This window comes from Polypterus senegalus, chromosome 4, assembly GCF_016835505.1.
Source record: "Polypterus senegalus isolate Bchr_013 chromosome 4, ASM1683550v1, whole genome shotgun sequence".
Classification (NCBI taxonomy): Eukaryota; Metazoa; Chordata; class Cladistia; order Polypteriformes; family Polypteridae; genus Polypterus; species Polypterus senegalus.
In genome coordinates, this window is record NC_053157.1 from 235,155,043 (window position 1) to 235,177,663 (window position 22,621).

At 40.9% G+C, this 22,621-nt stretch overlaps 1 protein-coding gene across 1 annotated transcript in view; it reads left to right on the forward strand.

Annotated features, from left to right (window-relative positions):
• LOC120528176 (oocyte zinc finger protein XlCOF6-like) overlaps window positions 1-22,621 on the forward strand; it is a 321,282-nt gene that overhangs the window by 150,874 nt on the left and 147,787 nt on the right. Inside the window, exon 4 of the mRNA XM_039752262.1 lies at window positions 17,933-18,393. Coding sequence (XP_039608196.1) covers window positions 17,933-18,393 — 461 coding nt within the window. The remainder of the gene's footprint in view (window positions 1-17,932; window positions 18,394-22,621) is intronic.

The following is a 22,621-nucleotide window of genomic DNA, read 5'->3' on the forward strand; positions in this document are numbered from 1 at the left end:
TTTCTATTGCCATCGAAGCTAATGCTGAAAGTCGAACCTGCCCTGTCGTATTTCTGGCATAAGTTTTAATTCGCTTTAGGGCTGAAAATGTCCGCTTGACAGAAGCAGTGGACACGGGAATGGTCACCGCCAAATATACCAATGTGTACAGCTGCCCCATGCTCTCATTCAGATTTTTCTGATGAAGGAAGTCAAGGAGATCAGTAGGAGATTTTCCTGCAAAATCATCCATGGCATACATTACCGTCAGTTCTGTTTTTAGCCGAGACAGATCAAAAAGTGCTCCGTGGCTCTGTGTTAAACTGGAGAAGGCTGCATGTGGAAAATTTTTCTTGTATTCCCGAAACTTCTGGGGGTCGAAGAGCGTGACAAACATCAGTTTTTCGTGGTCTTGAAATCTGGTCTGTGATTGGCAAAATAATATTGTCCAGAATCCTGTCATGGAGTTGGCGGTAGTGCGCATGAGGATCTTGTGCTCGGAGCACCTGTGGTGCGTTCATTGGCCTCGTAGAGTTCCTCGTATCGGCTTCTATCCAATCAATGGGTCTGAATACGGTGACGTTGCCGTATGCCTGCTAGAGGGCCCTACTGACACCAACTCAAAATCTTATTGGTTGAAGCAACAGTTTAATCGACATTTATTCTGTTTTAGAGGGCCTGCAGAACGGATTGTGAAGGCCTCTCTGCCTGGCAACAAATGATGGCTGAAATGTGATTGGTTAAATGCTTTAATACGAAAATACATGTCTGGAAGCAGCACAACCATTGAAAAAGCTATGAAAGGAAGCGGACAGACTATTTGGAATTATTTAATAAGTATTCATGTACAAAATATAATTAACATCAGTTTGTGATTCAGATATTTTTTTAGGCCAGCAGAGAAGGCCTTTCAGGCCCTGACGGCCCACCACTCAAGCTCATGGTTAACTGATCAGGTCTTATATCACCGGTCAGCGGCTGACACAATTCTCTGCCGCTCTCTCCAATAAGATAACGGAATAATCTGGCCTTAGTGTTTTCCTCCGCCTCCGGCATTGCAAGTTCCGTGTATAATGTGAACTCGTCCTTCCATGTTCTCCATGACTTCGCCAGGTCTTTAGCATCAAGGCTTTATACCCTGCGTCTTCTCATTAAGCTTGTATCTCATGAATATCTTGTGCGATCTTGCGATGTCCACGGCTTTATTTAATTTTAGCTCAGACCCGGCACTTAAAAGTTTCTCTCGCACATTTGCTGAGGGAGGGTTTCCGCAGTAGCTGCACTTATGAATATGCTAAGCACAATCCTTCACCCGTGAATATTTACCTTATATGGGCAGGCACTCAATTACGTGGGAGGCGTGATGATGCGGGACGCAACTCCACTTCACACGGCGACTGAGCTGTAGGCTATGGCCGTATACAGTATATGGATAAAAGTAGGTTCCAGTTATGACCGTTACGCGTAGAATTTCGAAATGAAACCTGAAAGCTGTAAGGAATGAGCCTGCCAAATTTCAGTCTTCCACCTACACAGGAAGTTGGAGAATTAGTGATGAGTGAGTGAGTCAGTCAGTGAGGGCTTTGCCTTTTATTAGTATAGATAAGAGCAGCTCACTACTCAAAACATTAAATTTGCAGGGGAGCAGGTTTTGAACTAACATCCTCCTGGATTATAACTCAATAGTTCTTACCGCTGCACCACGGAAGCTGTCGTATTACACTTGTACCTTTTTGTGAAAGTGTTTATTTGATATTTGGCTGTAGAGAAAAGCCAAGTAAAATGACACCTTTTATTGGCTAACTAAAAAGATTACAATATGCAAGCTTTCGAGGCAACTCAGGCCCCTTCTTCAGGCAAGATGTAATAATAGATGTAATAATATTTGGCTATCAGCCTTCACACATTATACAGTTCATGTCTACATTTTGTCATTTATTACAACAACATGAAAAAAAAATTCTGTTTTAATGATGTGTTTACATACATTGTTGTAGACACAGAACACACATGAAATTATTTACTCTATACAATTCTAGGTACCTCACTCCCAGATAATCAATGCAGAAACTGGGAGAACTTCTTGTCCGTTCTGCAGCGGTATGGTATAGCAGGCTGCTTGGGCTTATCGACACATTTACAAGACAAAAGATGCTGATGGAGTGGTGTGAAGGGATTGTCTGGATTTCTAAGTTTTTTCCTAGGCTCTGGTAATTCTAGTGTTAAAGACATTCATTGTGCTGCCTCCACATGTTAGTGTGTGGCAGTGTCCTTCTCAGCCACTAGTAAAATAACATGGAGCTTTGGGCTGAGTTCACTATGCTGTGCCGCTGAAGGTTCTTGATTCTGGAGGTGTATCAGAGGCAGGTTTTATTTTGTGTTGATGGAGATTGGTTAAAGAAAACTTACTTGTGTTGCAGTCTATGCCCTATCTCCATAGAATAACACATTATATTCACCCTTTCCTTTCTTTGTCTATATTCCAAATAATCACCTTACCTGATTAATCAGAATATTCTTCCCTCTTCACAGGCGCTTGCCAGATTTATTATGGATCTAAACTCGATTGATATATTTTTATTCTTGTCCTTGTTGTCTGACCAACTGTGTGTTAATCTTCAGCTTTTTGTCCCCCATCAGCATTTTCATGCAGATTTCATTAAACAAACCTCTGCTAAACTTGAGTAATTTATACCTCTAAACAAAGACTGACCATTGCTAATACTTCCAAATATTCTCACTCGGCATACAGTAATATTGACAATCTTGGGAAGCGTCTGAATAAGCTTTTAAATACACCCGTTTTTTTCTGATCCAGTCCACAAGCTCAATATACCGCTAATCAGGGAGAAGGTAAATGACCATCTTGTGCAGAGTTGAGAATTCATTTCATGTGCACTAGTTGCTATCTGTCTGGTGCTAAACTGAGTGAGATGTGAGCTCTTAGACTGCACAGATGAGAGTTGTTAGCCTCCATGGCTCAGGTCGAGCAAAAATATAGTGATAGTACAGATATATAGATAATATCACTAACTATCCATCCATTATCCAACTTGCTACATCCTTACTACAGGGTCATGGAGGTCTGCTGGAGCCAATCCCAGCCAATACAGGGAGCATGGCACGAAACAAACCCCGGGCAGGACGCCAGCCCACCACAGGGCGCGCACACACACACACACACACACACACACACACACACACACACACATACTAGGGACAATTTAGACTCGCCAGTGCACCTAACCTGCATGTCCTTGGACTGTGGGAGGAAACCGGAGTACCTGGAGGAAACACACGCAGACACGGGGAGAACATGCAAACTCCACGCAGGGAGGACCCAGGAAGTGAACCCAGGTCTCCTTACTGCAAGGCACCAGCGCTACCACTGCGCCACCTTGCCGCCCTATCACTAACTACTGCTTGGAAATTAAAAAGGTTTATTTTGTTTTTTTCTTGAACTTTCCCCTCTGCTGATCTCCCATCTTTGAAGTGATTGATGTGCTTTTTAATTTTATTATTTCACCAAAACTCTAACAAAATGATGCTGATTTTCTGGAGGCCCCTGTTTTCAACAGAGTGAAGCTGCAGACTGCAATACCACATGGAACGCCCTCCATATCACGGAATGCCCATAGCTTCAGTCACGGAATGGCCTTCAGAGCACAACACACCACACATCCATGTAATGACGCAATTTATCAGCGTCACTTGCATCATGCTCTCTGTGAGACAGTATTGATGCGCTCGTTGCACAGTATGCTATAGTTGTACAAATTAAAACAGTTTTCTATCTGGTCAAACATAAATGACTTCCAGTCTCATATTTATGCTATCCAATCATTCTAAGCTCTTTCACGATTCTAACACTTTGCCGATATAAAGTACAGTTTTTTTTTTTTTTATTACTATTTTGAATGGCTGTTCATTACGTTTTCTCCTGAACCGTTACATTATAGTAAAAGTAACAAATCTTATTACTATCCAGTGTTTCAAACGGAATGTACCTCATGAAACTCATACCTATAGATTTTCAATCTATAAATGTATTTCACATTCCCACTAGCAAATTATACACATGTGAAACAATAATAAGCTTAATTATTTTTAGAAAGTTTGCAAAAACAGCGCTACATATAAAATTGGTTTTAAAACTGACAAGGAAACATTTTAGGAAACAGTCATTTATGTATTGATTTGATCCATCAACGTTTTCATTACTAAAAGCTGCATGTGTGAAATACTGGATGTCATGTCCATATCAATTGAACGGTATGTGACAGACAGTAAATTTTACGTAATTTTACATTTTTTAACAACTTTTGAGTTTGAGACAATCGTGATTATTCTTAAACCTTTTTCATGCAACATTTAAGTTGATTGCAAAGACCCAACTTATACCAAAATACAAACAAACTGTCTTTGAGTCGTCGTCTTTTTAAAATTTTGATAAATATCAAAAACTGTTACAACTACTACTACTACTACTACTACTAATAAATTTTGGGTCAGTTATAGTGTGCATTCATCAGGGAATTATCCTGAGGTGATCTCATCATTAAACATACAGTTTTTATTGTATTGTGCATACAGTACAATGATATTGTTACTTACTGTACATGCCTCTCCAGAACAGTGATAATATAATAAAACACAAAAAATATCTAGAATACAATTTAAAGTATAGATATATATCAGTTATAGTTCAAATATTTATACCTTGTCTTTTTCGTACAATGTTTCTTATTATGATTGGCTGTTCAGTAACTCTTTAACTAAAACACTTACTTTGATGCCATACTTACCGCCATTGGTTCTTTACTATTTGCCAGAAGGGAGGATTAAGAAAAACACGTGCAGGATGGCTGAGTGTGGAATAATCTTAGCAGAATGTCTTTTAGATGCCCTGGATAGAAGGCAGCTGGGTGCCAGTAATATATTGTGGTTTTCACCACCCTCTGCAGTGACCCAAGCATGTGTGTCCTACCAGGATGTGATGCCGCCAGTGAAGATGGACTCCACACAGCACATGTGAGACGTCTCAGGAAGGCATTGGTGAACTTAGCTATGTTCAAAATGTGCTGTTCCCTCATCAATTCATCAGTGATTGTCAAAATTTAAAAAATCTTACCATATCCACATAACCTACACCCCCCCAAAAAAAAAAACACAGCATAACCCGTCCTTTGAAGTCGATGTCCTTCTCCTTAATTTTTGGACACGAAAGGTCAGATTGTCCTGGGACCGCAGCAGGTAGACCTGTTATCTGCAAGTCATTTCATTATTGTTGGTGATCAGGCCTATGACGGTGATGTCAGTAGCATTTTTAATGATGGAGCTGGTGTGGTGTCCGGATGCAAAGTCACACGGGGATTAGCATACTACCCCATAGTGTGCCTGAGTTGAGACTGAGCATAGAGGATATGATGCTGGCAATCTGCAAAGCCGCTATGAAGTCCAAAATCCAGTTCTGCTGGCACAACAGTGTTAATGCTAAGCTATTGAATATAAACATAACTCTGTAAGAGCAGTTTTTACGTTACCCAGATGGACAAGATGAAGTATAAGACTTAACTGCTGTACCAGTATGCATCATGGAGATGGTGAAGTGGAACAAAGTTATCTACTAAGTTAAAATTAAGTAAGAAGTCTGAGTGAGTATAGTTAGTAATACAATGAATTATCACATACAACACACAGACTGTTATGGACATGAAAGACATGAACAAACAGATAAGGACATTTTAAACATTACAAAAGATGTAAATCATGAAACACACATATTCTCTCTCTCTCTCTCTCATACACACTAATATATATATATATATATATATATATATATATATATATATATATATATATATATATTGTCACACACGTGTGCATGGGAAGCAGCTGAAGGGCTTAGAAAATACTGTTTATACATCTGCCCGGGGCGGGGTGCACTGACGCTCTTTCTGAGTTCTCTGCAGGTCTTACCCCGGAAATCCCACCAGGAGCCGCCATTTCCAGGAAGGACACATCACTTCCGGTTCCGGCCCCAAGAATGAGGTCACTTCCGGTTCCGGCCCCAAGGATGATGTCACTTCCAGTTCCGGCCCAGAGGACGACATCATTTCCGCCCTCTGTGCTATAAAGCTCACTGCCTTTGCTTAGGCAGGCAGTTCTGTTTTGGACTCTGTTGTGTAACAACTGTTTAACAATGCCTCAAAGACTTTTGCAGCCGGGAAACCGCATTAAACGGGTGGCTGCCCCAAACCTTTCTACGTCTCTGGTCTCCTCTTCTTACAGTGGCGTAGTCGGCAGGATGGTGTCCCCGATGAACCCGGGACACGAACTTTCATGGAACCAGGTGGGTGAGTACCGGGGCCGAGTTTCAGGGCAGGGAGTGCGCCGGAGGGTCAGGAAGGACGCGGTGCAGGCTCTGCTCCATGAGCATAACCCGGGGTTGACCACCCATCTCGTGGAGAAGGTAGAGGGGACCCACAGGCGTGGGCTGGCTTCTGGGGAACACACGAGTGGCTCAGTATGCTCTCCTTGGCAGGAAAGCCGAGCTGCCCATCGGGACCAAGGTCCCTGTTAACGATGGGTTGTCCCCAGGCTGGCAGGTGAAGGAAATAATAAACTGGGAGTTTAACCCAAACAAAGGGCTGTCAGAGCAGGCTATGGCTCTCTGGCAAAAGGTGGGTGAGTGGCTACGGCCATTCGAGTTGACCCCCCTACAGATAGTGCAGCAAGTGGCCTGTTTTTTGCTGCTAAAAAAGCTACCCCAGGAATTTGCCCAGCCGCCTGGGGCGAATTCCATTCTATGGACGAGCTGCTACACCTTGCAAACCCAGAGGCCGGCTGTGAAACCTGGGAGGCAGAACAGCCGCTCTGTGGACTACCGGGAGCTATGTCCTACTAAAGCAGTCCCTTCCACGCAATCCAGAGCCTGTTCCGAAGTCGCCGGGCCGTCTGGCTTGCGACCTGTCGGGGAACAAGGCGGACCGTAGGGGACAATGGCGGGGTTGTTTGTGTGCCCTTAGCAATCCCTGGCGGATAAACATACGGGGAGCTTCTTATTAATGGACATAAAATAACAGCGCTGTTCGATTCCGCAGTAACGTGTCTGTCGTTGCTCGCCGCTTTATTCTACCGCAACAGTGGATTAAAAAGAAGACCAGTCTAAAATGTATACACGGAGATATCCGCACATACAATACCGCCCGGTGTTACGTATGTCTCGGAGGAACCCTTCGACAGCTTACCGTGGCGGTGCATCCGGATCCTCCGCTTCCCGTAATCCTCGGGCGAGACTGGTCTGATAGTAACGGCGTAGTTTAGAAAGCATTCCCGAAAAACTTATGGCCTCGTTATAGATGACAACGATTCATCTCAAGTTGCTTCCACACCGTGTAATCAGCCGACAGGGAGTGGGGCGGTAGGCCAAGAGAGTGACGAAGACACTCCCGGACCGTCGCGGGCTACTACGCATCCACTAGCCCGCAGCGAGGAGGAATCTCCGCCCCTTGAGGTCAGACCGACCCCTCTCTGAGTTGCACTTTCAGTTTAGAGCAACACCGCTTCTTTCAAGAGAGAACAGTGGAATGACGACTCTCTGAAACACATAAAGAATGCAGTGGTTCTCGTTAACGCCAACGACGCATTTGCCCATGCCACAGGGACCTCACTTTGTCATTGATAATGATTTGTTGTATCGGGTCGCTGAACATGAGGGGAAGGTCCGGAAGTTGTTGCTAATCCCGCTGACCTACCGGCGGCAGGTTTGCGAAGTTAGCACACTCCCACCTTCTTGGAGGCCATCTCGCTCCGATAAAACATTAGAGCGAATTAAGCTCCGTTTTTTCTGGCCGGGGATTAACGAGGAGGTTCGCCGCTTTTGCATTTCCTGTCCGGAATGTCAACTGCGGCAAATTCCTAGGAGGACCGTGCTCCTCTGGTTCCCCTTCCCCTTATTGACGTTCCTTTGATAGGATTGGGGTTGACATAGTAGGACCCTAGAACCCTCAGCCCGAGGATATAAATATATACTGTCCTCGTGGATTATGCTACCCGATTCCCTGAAGCCGTTCCAGCGCGGCTACCACAAAAATATTGCACGGAACTAGTAGGAGTCTTTTCAGAGTAGGCATTCCTAGAGAAGTCCTGACGGACCAAGGAACGCCTTTTACCTCGGAAACGTTCAAGGAGACTGCCAAGTTACTGAAAATAAAGCATTTAAAGACCTCGTGTATCATCCTCAAACCGATGGCCTAGTGGAGAGATTTAATCAAACTCTCAAGCAAATGCTACGTAAGGTAGTCAGCAAGGATGGGAGGGATTGGGACCAACTCCTCCCCTTGTCCTCTTTGCATATCGGAAGTTCCTCAAGCCTCTACGGGTTCTCTCCATTTGAATTACTGTACGGAAGACAACCCCGGGGTTTATTGGATATTTTAAAAGAGGGCTGGGAAGGGGAGGCACAGCCCTCCACTAATATTTTGGAATATATCGCCCAATTGCGCGGTAGATTTGATGCAATAAGACCGATTCTAAAAAGTCATATAGAGGAGGCAATCAGCACAGGCCCGCCTTTATGACCGTGGCACGACTCTCGGGAGTTCCAACCGGGGATCGCGTCATGGTATTGGTACCAACTTCTCACTCTAAACTGCTCGCCATTGGCTAGGCCCCTACGAAATTAAGGAAAGGAAGGGATTGGTTGACTATTTGGTGAAACAGCCCAATCGCCGACCAGCTGAGCGAATATATCATGTAAACCTGCTGAAACCGTGGAAGGAGAGGGTCCCGATCCCTCCTCCGACAGCCCTGCTCTCTCTTCGCTGAAGTAAGTTCCCTTAATTTCGGCGAGCAGCTATCCCCCAGGCAGAAACAAGAGCTCGAAGCAGCTATCCGCTCTGTCCCAGAGGTGGTAAGTGAAAAACCCGGTCGGACCTCTCTGATTGCGCATGACATATTGACTGACCCGGGGGTGATCGTCCGTGAGCGACCCTACAGACTCCCGGAGGCAAAGAAAGTAGAAGTGGAACTGGAAATCAAGCGAATGCTGGCACTAGGAGTAATCGAGGAAAGTAGTAGTCCCTGGTCCAGTCCCATCGCCTTGATTGCTAAGCCTGACGGCAGTTGGAGGTTTTGCAATGACTTCCGCCGGCTTAACCAAGTTTCCAGATTGATGCTTATCCCATGCCTCGCGTGGATGACCTCCTCGAGACTGGGACCAGCCAAATTCTTGACTACACTTGACATGACAAAGGGGTACTGGCAGGTTCCTTTAACGGAGTCCGAAGGAAAAACCGCGTTTAGCACTCCTAGCGGACACTGGCAGTATCGTGTCCTTCCATTGGGTTACACGGGCTGCGACTTTTCAGCGTCTGGTGGACAAAGTGCTCCGCCCCATAACTCGTTCTGTGCTGCCTATCTGGATGACGCGTCATCTATTCCAGCACCTGGAAGGAACACATACAGCAGGTCACAGCAGTATTACGGACACTGGGAGAGGCCGGGCTCCAAATCAACCCCAAGAAATGTTTCTTTGGATTGAGGGAAGCCAAATATTTGGGCTACCTAGTGGGCGGGTACTGTGAGGCCACAGTGTTCCAAGTTGCAAGCCATAATGGCCTGGCCCGTCCGCAAACCAAGCGGCAAGTCCAATCCTTTCTCGGTTTGGCGGGTACTACCGCCGGTTTGTGCCTCGCTTCTCCGAGAGCGCGCCTTGACCGATTTGACAAAGAAAAGAGCTCCTAATACGGTGGTATGGTCTGATAAAGCGGGGCTGCATTCAGTGACTTAAAAGGGCTCTGACTTCAGCACCTATCTTGATCTCCCCTAACTTCTCTCCCTTTTATCCTCCAGACGGACGCCGGACACAGGCTTGGGTGCCGTGTTGAGCCAAAGCGCCGACGGTGTTGAACACCCGTTATGTACCTGAGCCGGAAACTGTTGGACAGGGAGACCAGGTGCGGCGGTGGAGAAAGAGGCTCTGGCGATCAAATGGGCGGTAACTCAGCCGCGGGACTACCTCTTGGGTCGCGTGTTCACTCTGGTGACGGATCATGCACCTCTGAAGTGGATGGCCCTTCACAGGAGTGAATCCACGGGTCACGCAGGTGGTTTCTTGACCTGCAGCAGTACAAGTATACGCTCGTTCATCGACAGGGGTCTCTTCATGCCAACGCCGATGCCCTCTCCCGGCCCACGACCTCTCGGTGCAGGTCGCCCGACCCACGGGTCTGGGCTGAGGGGAGTCTTGTCACACTGCGTGTGCATGGGAAGCAGCTGAAGGGCTTAGAAATACTGTTTATACATCTGCCCGGGGGGGGTGCACTGACGCTCTTTCTGAGTTCTCTGCAGGTCTTACCCGGAAATCCCACCAGGAGCCGCCATTTCCAGGAAGGACACATCACTTCCGGTTCCGCCCCAAGAATGAGGTCACTTCGGTTCCGCCCCAAGGATGATGTCACTTCCAGTTCGGCCCAGAGGACGACATCATTTCCGCCCTCTGTGCTATAAAGCTCACTGCCTTTGCTTAGGCAGGCAGTTCTGTTTTGGACTCTGTTGTGTAACAACTGTTTAACAATGCCTCAAAGACTTTTGCAGCCGGGAAACCGCATTAAACGGGTGGCTGCCCCAAACCTTTCTACGTCTCTGGTCTCCTCTTCTTACATATATATATATATATATATATATATATATATATATATATATATATATATATATACGATGTTTATAATCCTGATTTGTAAAATGGCATTGTTTCATACAGTGGTTCTCATATTCATTCCCAGGGGCTGTAGATTTTTTCACAACTAATTTATGCTTTTAATTCGATTTCCTTCTTGAACTTGCAAGCCAACAGTCTCGGTCTTGAAAATTAAAGTGATGTATCAAAACACAAAGCTCATTGTTAGAATTACCACATAGGGGAGTGTAACCTGTGGGGGGCATTTTAGCACCCAAACCCTTGACACAACCACACACACACACACATAACAGAGATCCAGGATCAAATATAAATTTATTTTTAAGTAATAAAGCATACAATCCCAGTTAGGACATCCATCCGTGTCCTCCATCCATCACATTGGTCATTTCAGTAGACAAGAAACTATTGAACCAGGTCAGAAAACCAGTCCATCCCTACTTTTCTTTACAGTGAATCACTGATCAAATCCACTGAACAAAATGACATCACTGTAGGCTTTCTGCCACATGTAGTTCCTTTGAAATTTTGAAGGCTGAAAAAAAAAAATAAAACACAAAAATCTAATTTGTTGAACAGCAGCAATGGATGGGAATTTTTTTTACCCCGTATCTCATCAAGAAAAAAGTTCATGTCCTTCAGGCAATCAAAAATAAACAACAAGGTGGACACGACTTCTTCAGTATCTTCATCGTCTCTTCTTTGTTCTAATTTTTCAGTTGTGTACGTAACTTCATCCTCGTCCATTTCCAGAATTCTTGGCCGGAGATCTGTCCTAACAAGTCAGTCTTTGTTGGCATGCAGGCAGTCACAAGCAGTCTAGATGTTTTTGATCAATGAAGACTGTTTTATGAAAAAGAAAAAAAAATCTGTCAAGCACTTTATTAGGAATATCAACACATTAACTCCACTTCTACTCAAAGAACAGTCAAATTGGCTTATGAAATAAACCCACCAATATGACCAATGCATGCTATAGGAATGCTCAGCTCGACTGATTTCTCTTGCTTTTTGCCTCTGCTGTACTCGCTGTATGTATGAGGTAGAGTGAAAAATAAAAAAAGAAACTCCAGTGTACAAACAAAGCAGTTCGTCTTCAAGGGAATGTCATGTCTAGTTAGAAACCATTCAGAAAGTGCACAAATAATTAAAGAGGACTAAGTGCTCTGAAGTGAATAAAGCATACATTTTTATTTACTAATACATTGCTGTAAGACCCATTTCAGTTCAATCTGTACGTCTACAGGAATTGTACTGAAGTGAGTCCCTGAAAGGCAAAGAGTTCAATTACCACAGTATTGTCACTTGTGAAGGCCAAATTCATCATTTCAAATCATAAGTCATTTAATTGTTGCCAGTTTAGTAAGCATGCTTTAAAAACTGCTGAAACAGTCACAAAAAAAAAAATAAAAAATACAATAGAAATGCTACATGTAAAAAGTGATACATAATGGAAAGTGTTTTTCCTGAAACAAACAATCATTCCATTCTAGATTGTCTAATTTCTGAATGATATTGAAAAGGAAAAAGAAAGTCATCACCTTTAAGGCATTTGCTGTGTTTGAGCCGTAAGAATCATTTCACTACACAGGGTACCTGACGAGGCTGTGCCTTTGTGAGAACCACACTACTAGAAGGCACTGCAATACAGATTATCAAGTATTATGCATTTCTGCAAATCAATTATGCAGCAAGTCAACAATTTAAATACATTATAATTTGTTAACAACTAAATGTAACCATATATATGCTGACCTGCACATTCAGTTAATGCTACCTAATGCCACAGATGAAACTGATCTTTGAAGAACAAGGAAAACAGTCAAAAAATTACACTCTACAAAAGCAAGCCTATGAAACCATTCATTGCCTACATTGTAGGAACAGTAAAGTAAATGTTATACTATTAATTGTACTGGCAGAAATAATTCAGTCAGCATTTTAATATGGTTCAGTAATGGAATAGAAGGGTGGGGGAGAAAAGTCCTCGCTCTTACCTTTCTTGTCTGGAATTGCTGGAAGCAGAAATAATTGCCATTTAATAAGTCAGTTAGAGCACACAAATCCCTCATTTTTAAGACCACCATTCTCTGCCCCCATAAAGCCACTGACACAACACAGGCCTGAAGAAAGACACAAGTCAGTGAAGGCCTCACTGGAGACCTGCTGTGTGACCTGTTGGTCAAAGTCTTTTTGTGAAGATGTAATATATAAAATTAGTGTCAGAAAACTTTTCAACTGATAATTACGAAGCACTACCTGTGGCACACAGAATGTCCTTCTTCTCGTGTGGAAATTGAAGACGGCTGTCTTGGCTGGAAGATAAAAAAAATTTAGAAATACTGTAAGCTGACAAATTCTTATAACTCTTCTTCCCTTAAAAAATGCTTGAAAAGTTACACACTTTTTCATGTTGGCCTTGCACAGTAAGAGAAGACACCACCATCTTCTAATTTTTGGCATGTCTTCCTAAAAAATGTAAATCAGGAAATTGCAATAAATTCTATGAATAAAAAAAATCACAATATTCAAACAAATATTACACTTAAACCACTGACCTGACTGAAATCAAATGCTCTTCCAGTGGCGATGTAGAGAGCATACTAAATAAAGAAGCAAGTTATTATTTGAAATCAACATTTACATCTTACTACTGGCAGAGTGTCCTCCACTTACCATGAGCAGTCCAGGCTGCCAGTCTGTTTGTGTAGATTCGATCATTTGAAGAGGTGATTAGTACAGGAGATATCTGTGTGTCTTTTCTGTCTTATACTAGCAACACATATTGATATTCACACTCCCTTCTTCTGTGGTTCCTTCCAGCTACCTGGCAGGTAAAATTTGTTTTGTCAAAATTGATTTATATTATATTTATGTATATTAAAAACACAGTTGATATGAGCTTTGCAGATGGAATATCTTTTTAGAACTGGATTAATAATATTTAATTCTGAAAATGTGCCAGTTAATAATTTTATCACACAGAAGCAAGAATTACTTAACCAAAATGTAGCTGGAGCCTTTCATCACTTTTTATGACAATGATATTCATTTCAGATTGCAAGAGTAGAATTATTAGTAATAGAACAGGTAGAGAAATAAAGAACATCAGATAATATCATCTCTAGCAACTTTTAAATGAACAAATAATTTATGAAGGGAGTGACTCTGGCTTCCCACACGAGACCACAGCACACCATTACAGATATTTTAGAACCTTGAGGATGTTTTACCGCTGTGCCATTACGAGTTATTTACACAGCTCTTCCAAAATAACTTAGTGAAAACTATTAGGATTACATTTTTTTATAGAATAATAGTTCAAATGGGCAGCAGCCATCACTAGGTGACAGAAATAAGAGAGTAAATAACGAACAGTCCTGCTGAAATGCTGATTTTGGAAGATATGGGCTGAGGTTCAAACGGAGTGAACTGATCAAATGAACAAAGATAAAAAATGAACATTAAAACTTTTGAACACTGGAACTAAACAGTTGAACAAAGATCATGAACAAAGAACTTGAACTCTTTTGAATGCTTGTACTGCAAGACACCATATTTACTCGTGCACAGTGGCTTTATGCAAGTGTTTAATTGAATTGTGTTACTAGATAATATTTAATTTTCAATATCATTAGTTACATGTTACTTAAATCCCAATGATACCTCGGCATGAGCAAATACGGAAGTCTCTTTTTTTTAAGTTTTAAAACCTGAACAATTCAATATAGCGGCCGTCTCCAAAGCCATGATGATCACTGGAGTCAAGATAGTGAATAATTTTGTTTTTTGGATACATAACCTGAAAAATACAACATGCCTGATTTTTTTTTATTTTTTTATAGCAAAAGAGACAAGCAAACTCCTGAGCACCAAACACAACTGGAAGTTCCTCTTTGGTCTTCAATATACTTCTGTGTCTCTGGTGAATATAAAATAGATATAAAGTTCTTAAAACTGACAAACATGCACGAGAACAATCATTTCACTTTATTCCAATTGAAAAAAACTTCAAAAGTAGTATTTTTGAAAAATGCAGGAGAGGTGGGCATAAAATATTGTTTTAGGAGTTCAAACAAACCGTACTATCATTGAAAGAACTTTATAAAATAACAATAATAATAATAATAGCAACAACATGATTCTATCCTGGCTGTTCTTTTCCCCATTATTGTCTACAATTTAATTTGAACTTGAACTGGAGGTAATTTAATATTGCATTCACACTTGCCCTTTCTTTGTAGCTACTTATTAAAACTTTCCGTTATTTACTGTAAATATAAATACAGAGCTATGAAAAAAGATCATTTAAAGTGACCTAAGTATATTCAAACTTCAGACTAGCAACATTACTATAATTGAAAAACCAGTATATCCACTATTAACTGTGTTTGTCTTAGAAACTTATGCAAACAAGAAGGTTTCTGTGGAAAATTACCTTATATTGGCTCAATCTCTCTGCATTGTCTTTCTGAAATATATTTTGCTATCTAAAATACCAGGTTACTGATAGGTTTTGCTTCTGATTAACTAGCATATACGTGATATACAGGGCAAATGGTGAATGATATTCTGGCAATTATAAGTACTTAATCACGGTCACTTATACTGTATTTGATTACAGTCAGTTACACTTAGCTATGGTTAATTATACTCAAAAACGGTCAATTACTTATAATAATTGTTATAAAAAATTATTCACTGCTGAATCTTTCGATTTACTATTCAGAATCGAGTATTCCGAACAGCCCTGTAACAATACGCTACACAAAGCAACCAGTTTGTTGTTTAACTGTTAATACTTTCTTAGAGCGCTTAGTACTGTACGGAACATTAAAGTTGATTCAACATTTTTATTATACTATGGTATAATTCGTACCCTAGCAGTAAAGTACAGGGTGGGCCATTTATATGGATACACCTTAATAAAATGGGAATGGTTGGTGATATTAACTTCCTGTTTGTGGCACATTAGTATATGTGAGGGGGGAAACTTTTCAAGATAGGTGGTGACCTTAGTGGCCATTTAGAAGTCGGCCATTTTGGATCCAACTTTTGTTTTTTCAATAGGAAGAGGGTCATGTGACACATCAAACTTATTGGGAATTTCAAGAAAAACAATGGTGTGCTTGGTTGTAACATAACTTTATTCTTTCATGAGTTATTTACAAGTTTCTGACCACTTATAAAATGTGTTCAATGTGCTGCCCATTGTGTTGGATTGTCAATGCAACCCTCTTCTCCCACTCTTCACACACTGATAGCAACACCGCAGGAGAAATGCTAGCACAGGCTTCCAGTATCCATAGTTTCAGGTGCTGCACATCTCGTATCTTCACAGCATAGACAATTGCCTTCAGATGACCCCAAAGATAAAAGTCTAAGGGGGTCAGATCGGGAGACCTTGGGGGCCATTCAACGGGCCCACGACGACCAATCCACTTTCCAGGAAACTGTTCATCTAGGAATGCTCGGACCTGACACCCATAATGTGGTGGTGCACCATCTTGCTGGAAAAACTCAGGGAACGTGCCAGCTTCAGTGCATAAAGAGGGAAACACATCATCATGTAGCAATTTCGCATATCCAGTGGCCTTGAGGTTTCCATTGATGAAGAATGGCCCCACTATCTTTGTACCCCATATACCACACCATACCATCAATTTTTTTGTTCAAACAGTCTTGGAGGGATCTATCCAATGTGGGTTAGTGTCAGACCAATAGTGGTGGTTTTGTTTGTTAACTTCACCATTCACATAAAAGTTTGTCTCATCACTGAACAAAATCTTCTGCGTAAACTGAGGGTCCTGTTCCAATTTTTGTTTTGCCCATTCTGCAAATTCAGTGCACCGATCTGGGTCATCCTCGTTGAGATGCTGCAGTAGCTGGAGTTTGTAAGGGTGCCATTTGTGAGTAGCTAATATCCGCCCAAGGGATGTTCGACTAATGCCACTCTCCAGTGACATGCGGCGAGTGCTACGCTGTGGGCTCTTGCTGAATGAAGCTAGGACAGCCACTGATGTTTCTTCATTAGTGACAGTTTTCATGCGTCCACATTTTGGCAAATCCAACACTGAACCAGTTTCACGAAACTTAGCAAGCAGTTTGCTAACTGTAGCATGGGAGATGGGTGGTCTCGTAGGGTGTCTTGCATTGAAATCTGCTGCAATGAGCCGGTTACTGCATTCACCAGACATCAACACAATTTCTATCCGCTCCTCACGTGTTAACCTTTGCGACAAGTCAATGGCTGTAAACAAAGAGAAACTTGTATATAACTCATGAAAGAATAAAGTTACGTTAAAACTAAGCACACCATTGTTTTTCTTGTGAAATTCCCAATAAGTTTGATGTGTCACATGACCCTCTTCCTATTGAAAAAACAAAAGTTGGATCCAAATGGCCACCATGGTCACCACCCATCTTGAAAAGTTTCCCCCCTCACATATACTAATGTGCCACAAACAGGAAGTTAATATCACCAACCATTCCCATTTTATTAAGGTGTATCCATATAAATGGCCCACCCTGTATAATATTATCTAATATTAGTAAAACTTGCAACAAACTCACTGCCATCTTGATTTCCAACTCAAACTCTTTCTTCTTCTTCTTTCCTCGAAAAGCTTTCAGAAAAATTTATTCAAACTCCACCATACCTTCGAACTCCAACAAAAACAATGATGACGTATTGAAACTGACATCAGAGGGCATTCCGTGACTGGTGTTGGGGGCGTTTGGTGATATGAAGGGCGTTCCGTGTCTAATTTCCTAGGTATTACAGGCTGCAGCCAGAACCTTCTCCCTGTTTAGCTGAAGATATTAAATACATTAAATTCATTTTTAAATCCATTTGCAACACAATAGCCCCTGACGCAGGTGGTATGAAGACAGAAGTAGATTTTTCATATGATGACAAAATGATGATGCCATTCTATAATGTAGTAAAAAAAAAAAAAAATGGTCTTGTTAATTGTGCCTGTCACATGTGATCTATTTATTTTACTATTTTAACTTCTTGGCTCCTATAATTGTGCTCATGTGGCGAGTAGTTGAAATACAAATGACAAAAATGAACAAGTTGAGTGTCTATTCACTTGCAGCTTATGTCTTATGATTGCTTATGCTTATCAAAGTTTGTTCATAAATTAAACCAATATTTATTTAGTTTTGTAAGATAATGTCAGTATGAAAGCGGTGGGTTTAAAACTCAAATTTTGTATCTTTTAAACTTTATGCAGGAATCAAACTTCACTGCTGTTCTGAATGTGGCAAACAGTTTTCAGATAAAGTCCTACTTCAAAGGCACCAAAGACTTCACACAGGAGAAAAGCCATATTGCTGTTCTGAATGTGGTAAAAAGTTTACACGGAGAGGCCATCTTCTGAGCCACCAAAGAATCCACACAGGGGAGAAGCCATATTGCTGCTCTGAATGTGGAAAATACTTCTCTTACAGAAGTAATTTTCAGATACACATTAAAACTCACTCAGGAGAGAGGCCGTATTGCTGCTCTGAATGTGGTAAAGAGTTTTTATATAGAAGCTGTCTTAAGAGCCACCAAAGAATTCACTCAGGAGAGAAGCCATATGACTGTTCTGAATGTGGTAAACAGTTTTCAGAAAGAAGCCATCTTCAGAGCCACCAAAGAATCCACACAGGGGAGAAGCCATATTGCTGCTCTGAATGTGGAAAACAATTCTCTGACCGTAGTAATTTTCAGATACACATTAAAAATCACTCGGGAAAGAAGCCGTATTGCTGGTCTGAATGTGGTAAAATGTTTTCACAGAGAGGCAATCTTCAGAAACATCAAATAATTCACACAAGAAAGAAAAAAATTACAGAAACTCCCTCACCTTGTCCACAGATGAACACAGTACAATGCTAAACAGCAGAATAAAGAATTCATAACGTTTGATGAAAGCAAAAAAGATAAAATTGGGGAAGCTGCAAGTAAAGTGGTAAATACATGGCCCCCCTCCAACAGCCTCATGTGGAAACAGAACTTACTCATTCATGGCTTATGAGAGGAAAACTAAGACCAAAAGATGCACGCCTCATCATAGATGCACAAAGTAGTGGCTTGGACACAAAGTGGTTTGGATCAAAAATAGAAAAGAAAAAAAAAACATAATTGTCACTTCTGCCACAAAGAACTATAAACAGTCACATATCTCATTGCTGGGTGTGAGGTACTGATTGCTGATGATTTTACACTGCACAGCACCACAAAGTGGCCAGGCTCATTCGCTGAAAACTTGGCAAGAAGTACAACTTACCAGCACCAGAAAGACACTGGGACCACAACTCAGACCGCACAATGGAAAATGAGGAGGTGCAGGTCACTTGTAGCACAGCAATACTGACTGACTGAAAAATTGAGGCCAGAAAACCAGATGTAAGAAATTCTGGATAACAGAAATATTAGTTCCTAGTGATTACTCAGTCCTAAGAATGGAGAGGCAAGAAAGAAATAAAATAACAAGAAATGCAGTCTGAGATATGACAAATGAAATGTGAACCGAAAAAGAAAAACTGAAGAAGTGCCAGTTGTTCTAGGATGAACAGGACTGATAACAAGAAAAACGTTCAGGCCCATCTTAACAATTTACAATACCTCCTTATGACCTGCAAAAAGAAGCCTTATTAAAAACAATGCAGGTTGTACACTGAGTCCTTGAGGGAAACTTATGAGAGTGAGAAGTTAAGCAGTACAACGAGACTGTCCTGACTAAAGAGTGAATTTCACTCCTGTTTAGATGGTAAGCACACCAAGAAAATTTGGAAGAATTAAACCTGAGAGAAGTTGAATTGCTGTTCTGAATATGGTAAACAAATCTGGCACAGAAATACTCTTCTGATGCACATTAAAATTCATGCAGGAGGAAAACCATATTGAGTTTCCAAATGTGGCAAACAGTTTTCATGGAGAAACAACCTTTTGGATACAACATCCACATTTATTTATATAGCACATTTTCATATAAACCATGTAATTCAAACTAATTTTCAAAATTAAATAAGAAGGAAGTTAATATAAAACAAAAACAAGATTAGGCAAGAATATACAGTATGTAACAAAGAAAAAGGTAATGTTGCATGGCCAATTGGACAGAAAAAAAGCAAAAATAAAACTCCAGTTCAGCCAAAGAGAAAAAAATCTGCAGGGGACCCAAGGCCAAAATACTGCCTGGCCTTTTCTAGGCATTGTACCTAAATCAGTCCTCATGGTTTACATGCTTCACATGAAGATTTTGATGATGATGATGGCCATGTGGACATCTGGGACACCCGCCATTCAATCGACACGAGGCAGTGTGCTATCTTGATCAGGATGTGGTGGAGCACATCATCTCCACAGGGAAAATATATCAGAGAATAGTACAGATTAGTATGGAACTGCAGAACCCAGAGTAAAATGATAATCCAGTGTCCATGTAGACTAATAGGGATACAACTAAAATGTAGCTATGAAAAAGCTATTTTAAAATAATGAGTTTTTATCATTATGTTTAATGTTCTGCAGTATTAGCCTGGTGAGTTTCTATTGGTAAAGTATTTTAAATTTAAGGTGTGTAACTGCAAAGGATCTTGAAATTATAAGTAGACCTTCATTTGAAGATCTGAGGTTATGACTGGGAGTGTAAGGGGACAGACATTCCAAACTGTAGGACTGGGTGAGATTATTTAAGGCTGTGTAAACCATTACAGTCGATCTCCTACTTACAAACAGGCTCCATTCCAGCAGTCTGTCAGTAAGTCCATTTTGTTCATAAATCCATCACGTATTGGCATCTGTTGATAAATGTTTTAGTTTCAGGCAGCTCTTAATTTGGACATATAAACAATGTTTTTGGTAGTTTTAATATGCTTTGAGCAAATGACAAGCATTGTACATGTAGTCAGTCCTACTGGAAATAAATGCATGAATTAATTTCTCAGAATCATCCTTATTTAGAAAATGCCTTAATTTCTGAACATTTTTAAGATGGAAGAAACATGATTTGGACAACTTTGAGATGTGCACTTTAAATGACATACTACAGTCACAAATAATGCGTAGATTGTGGGTTGATTCAGTAAAATTAATGGTGATTCCAACTGAGGTAAATGATAACGAAATATTGTTGTGATCAGCGTCATTCCCTCCAACAATTAACATCTTTTTTTATCTGTTTAATTCACTAATCCACTCATATAATTCACTAACACAACTAATTAAAGACAACATCACAGAACCTTCATTTGGTTTTGATGAAAGGTATAACGGGGTCTCATCTGCATACGAGTGAAAATTAACATGATGTTTCCTAATGAGAGATCCCAGTGGAAACATGAAAAGTGATAACAGTAAAGATCAGAGTACTGAGCCCTGAGGGACACCATATCTCACTTCTGTGTATAATGATGGAGTCCTGTCAGCACATTTCTGTACGTGTTGGAATCGATTCGATAAATAAGAACTAAACCAAGCGAGCACACTGTCTGTGAGCCCAACGTCATTTTCTAGCCTGTGTAGTGAAATAGAATGGTCAATGGTGTCAAATGCTGTGCTTAAGTCTAACATCAGAATTTCAGTGGAGTTTCCTTCATCAGAGGATATCAGAATGTAATTTGCAACGTGCATTAATGCCATTTCTGTACCCACATTGAAACTCACAAAGGGGAGAAGCCAAATGACTGCTGTAAATGTGGGAAAGAGTTTTTACAAAGAAACAACTTTTTGACTCACAATAGAATTCAAACAGGGAGAAGCAGTTTGTCTGTAATAAATGTGGCAAACACCTGAATTACATTTATTGGCCAATTATGCACACATACAAGGAATTAACTGTATACACACACACACACACACACATATAACAACAACAACAACATTTATTTATATAGCACATTTTCATACAAACAGTAGCTCAAAGTGCTTTATATATTAAAGAATAGAAAAATAAAATCAACATTAATTAACATCGAATAAGAGTAAGGTTCAATGGCCAGGGGGGACAGAAAAAACAAAAAACTCCAGACGGCTGGAGGAAAAATAAAATCTGTAGGGATTCCAGACCATGAGACCGCCCAGTCCCTTCTGGGCATTCTACCTCACATAAATGAAACAGTCCTCTTTGGATTTAGGGTTCTCACGGAAAGGCTTGATGAAGATGGTCACGTAGAGTTCTGCTTTTTAATCCGTCCATCATTGTTGGAGCATCATGAAGCTTTGAGTAGGTGGAGGTGGCGCAGGCCACCACCACAAAGAAACCGGAAAAAGAAACTGAAGAGAGAGTAGGGGTCAGTACAGATTTTAGAGCCACCATGAATAGTTATTATGAGGAAATTGAACATATAGAGTATCAGGATTAAGTTAAATTAAGTTAAATTGAAGTTATAGAAAAGCCATGTTAAAGTAATGTGTTTTCAGCAGTGTTTTAAAGTGCTCTACTGTATCAGCCTGGCGAATTCCTATTGGCAGGCTATTCCAGATTTTAGGTGCATAACAGCAGAAGGCCACCTCACCACTTTTAAGTTTTGTTCTTGGAATTCTTAGGAGTCACTCATTTGAGGATCTGAGGTTACGATTTGGAATATAAGGTGTCAGACATTCCGATATATAAGATGGGGCGAGATTATTTAAGGCTTTATAAACCATAAGCAGAATTTTAAAGTCAATCCTGAATGACACAGGTAACCAGTGTAGTGACATCAAAACTGGAGAAATGTGTTGGATTTTCTTTTCCTAGTTAGGATTCTAGCAGCTGCATTCTGCACTAGTTGCAAACGATTTATGTCTTTTGGGTAGTCCTGAGAGGAGTGCGTTACAGTAATCTAGTCGACTGAAAACAAACGCGTGAACTAATTTCTCAGCATCTTTCAGTGATATAAGCGGTCTAACTTTACTTATGTTTCTTAAGTGAAAAAATGCTGTCCTAATGATCTGATTAA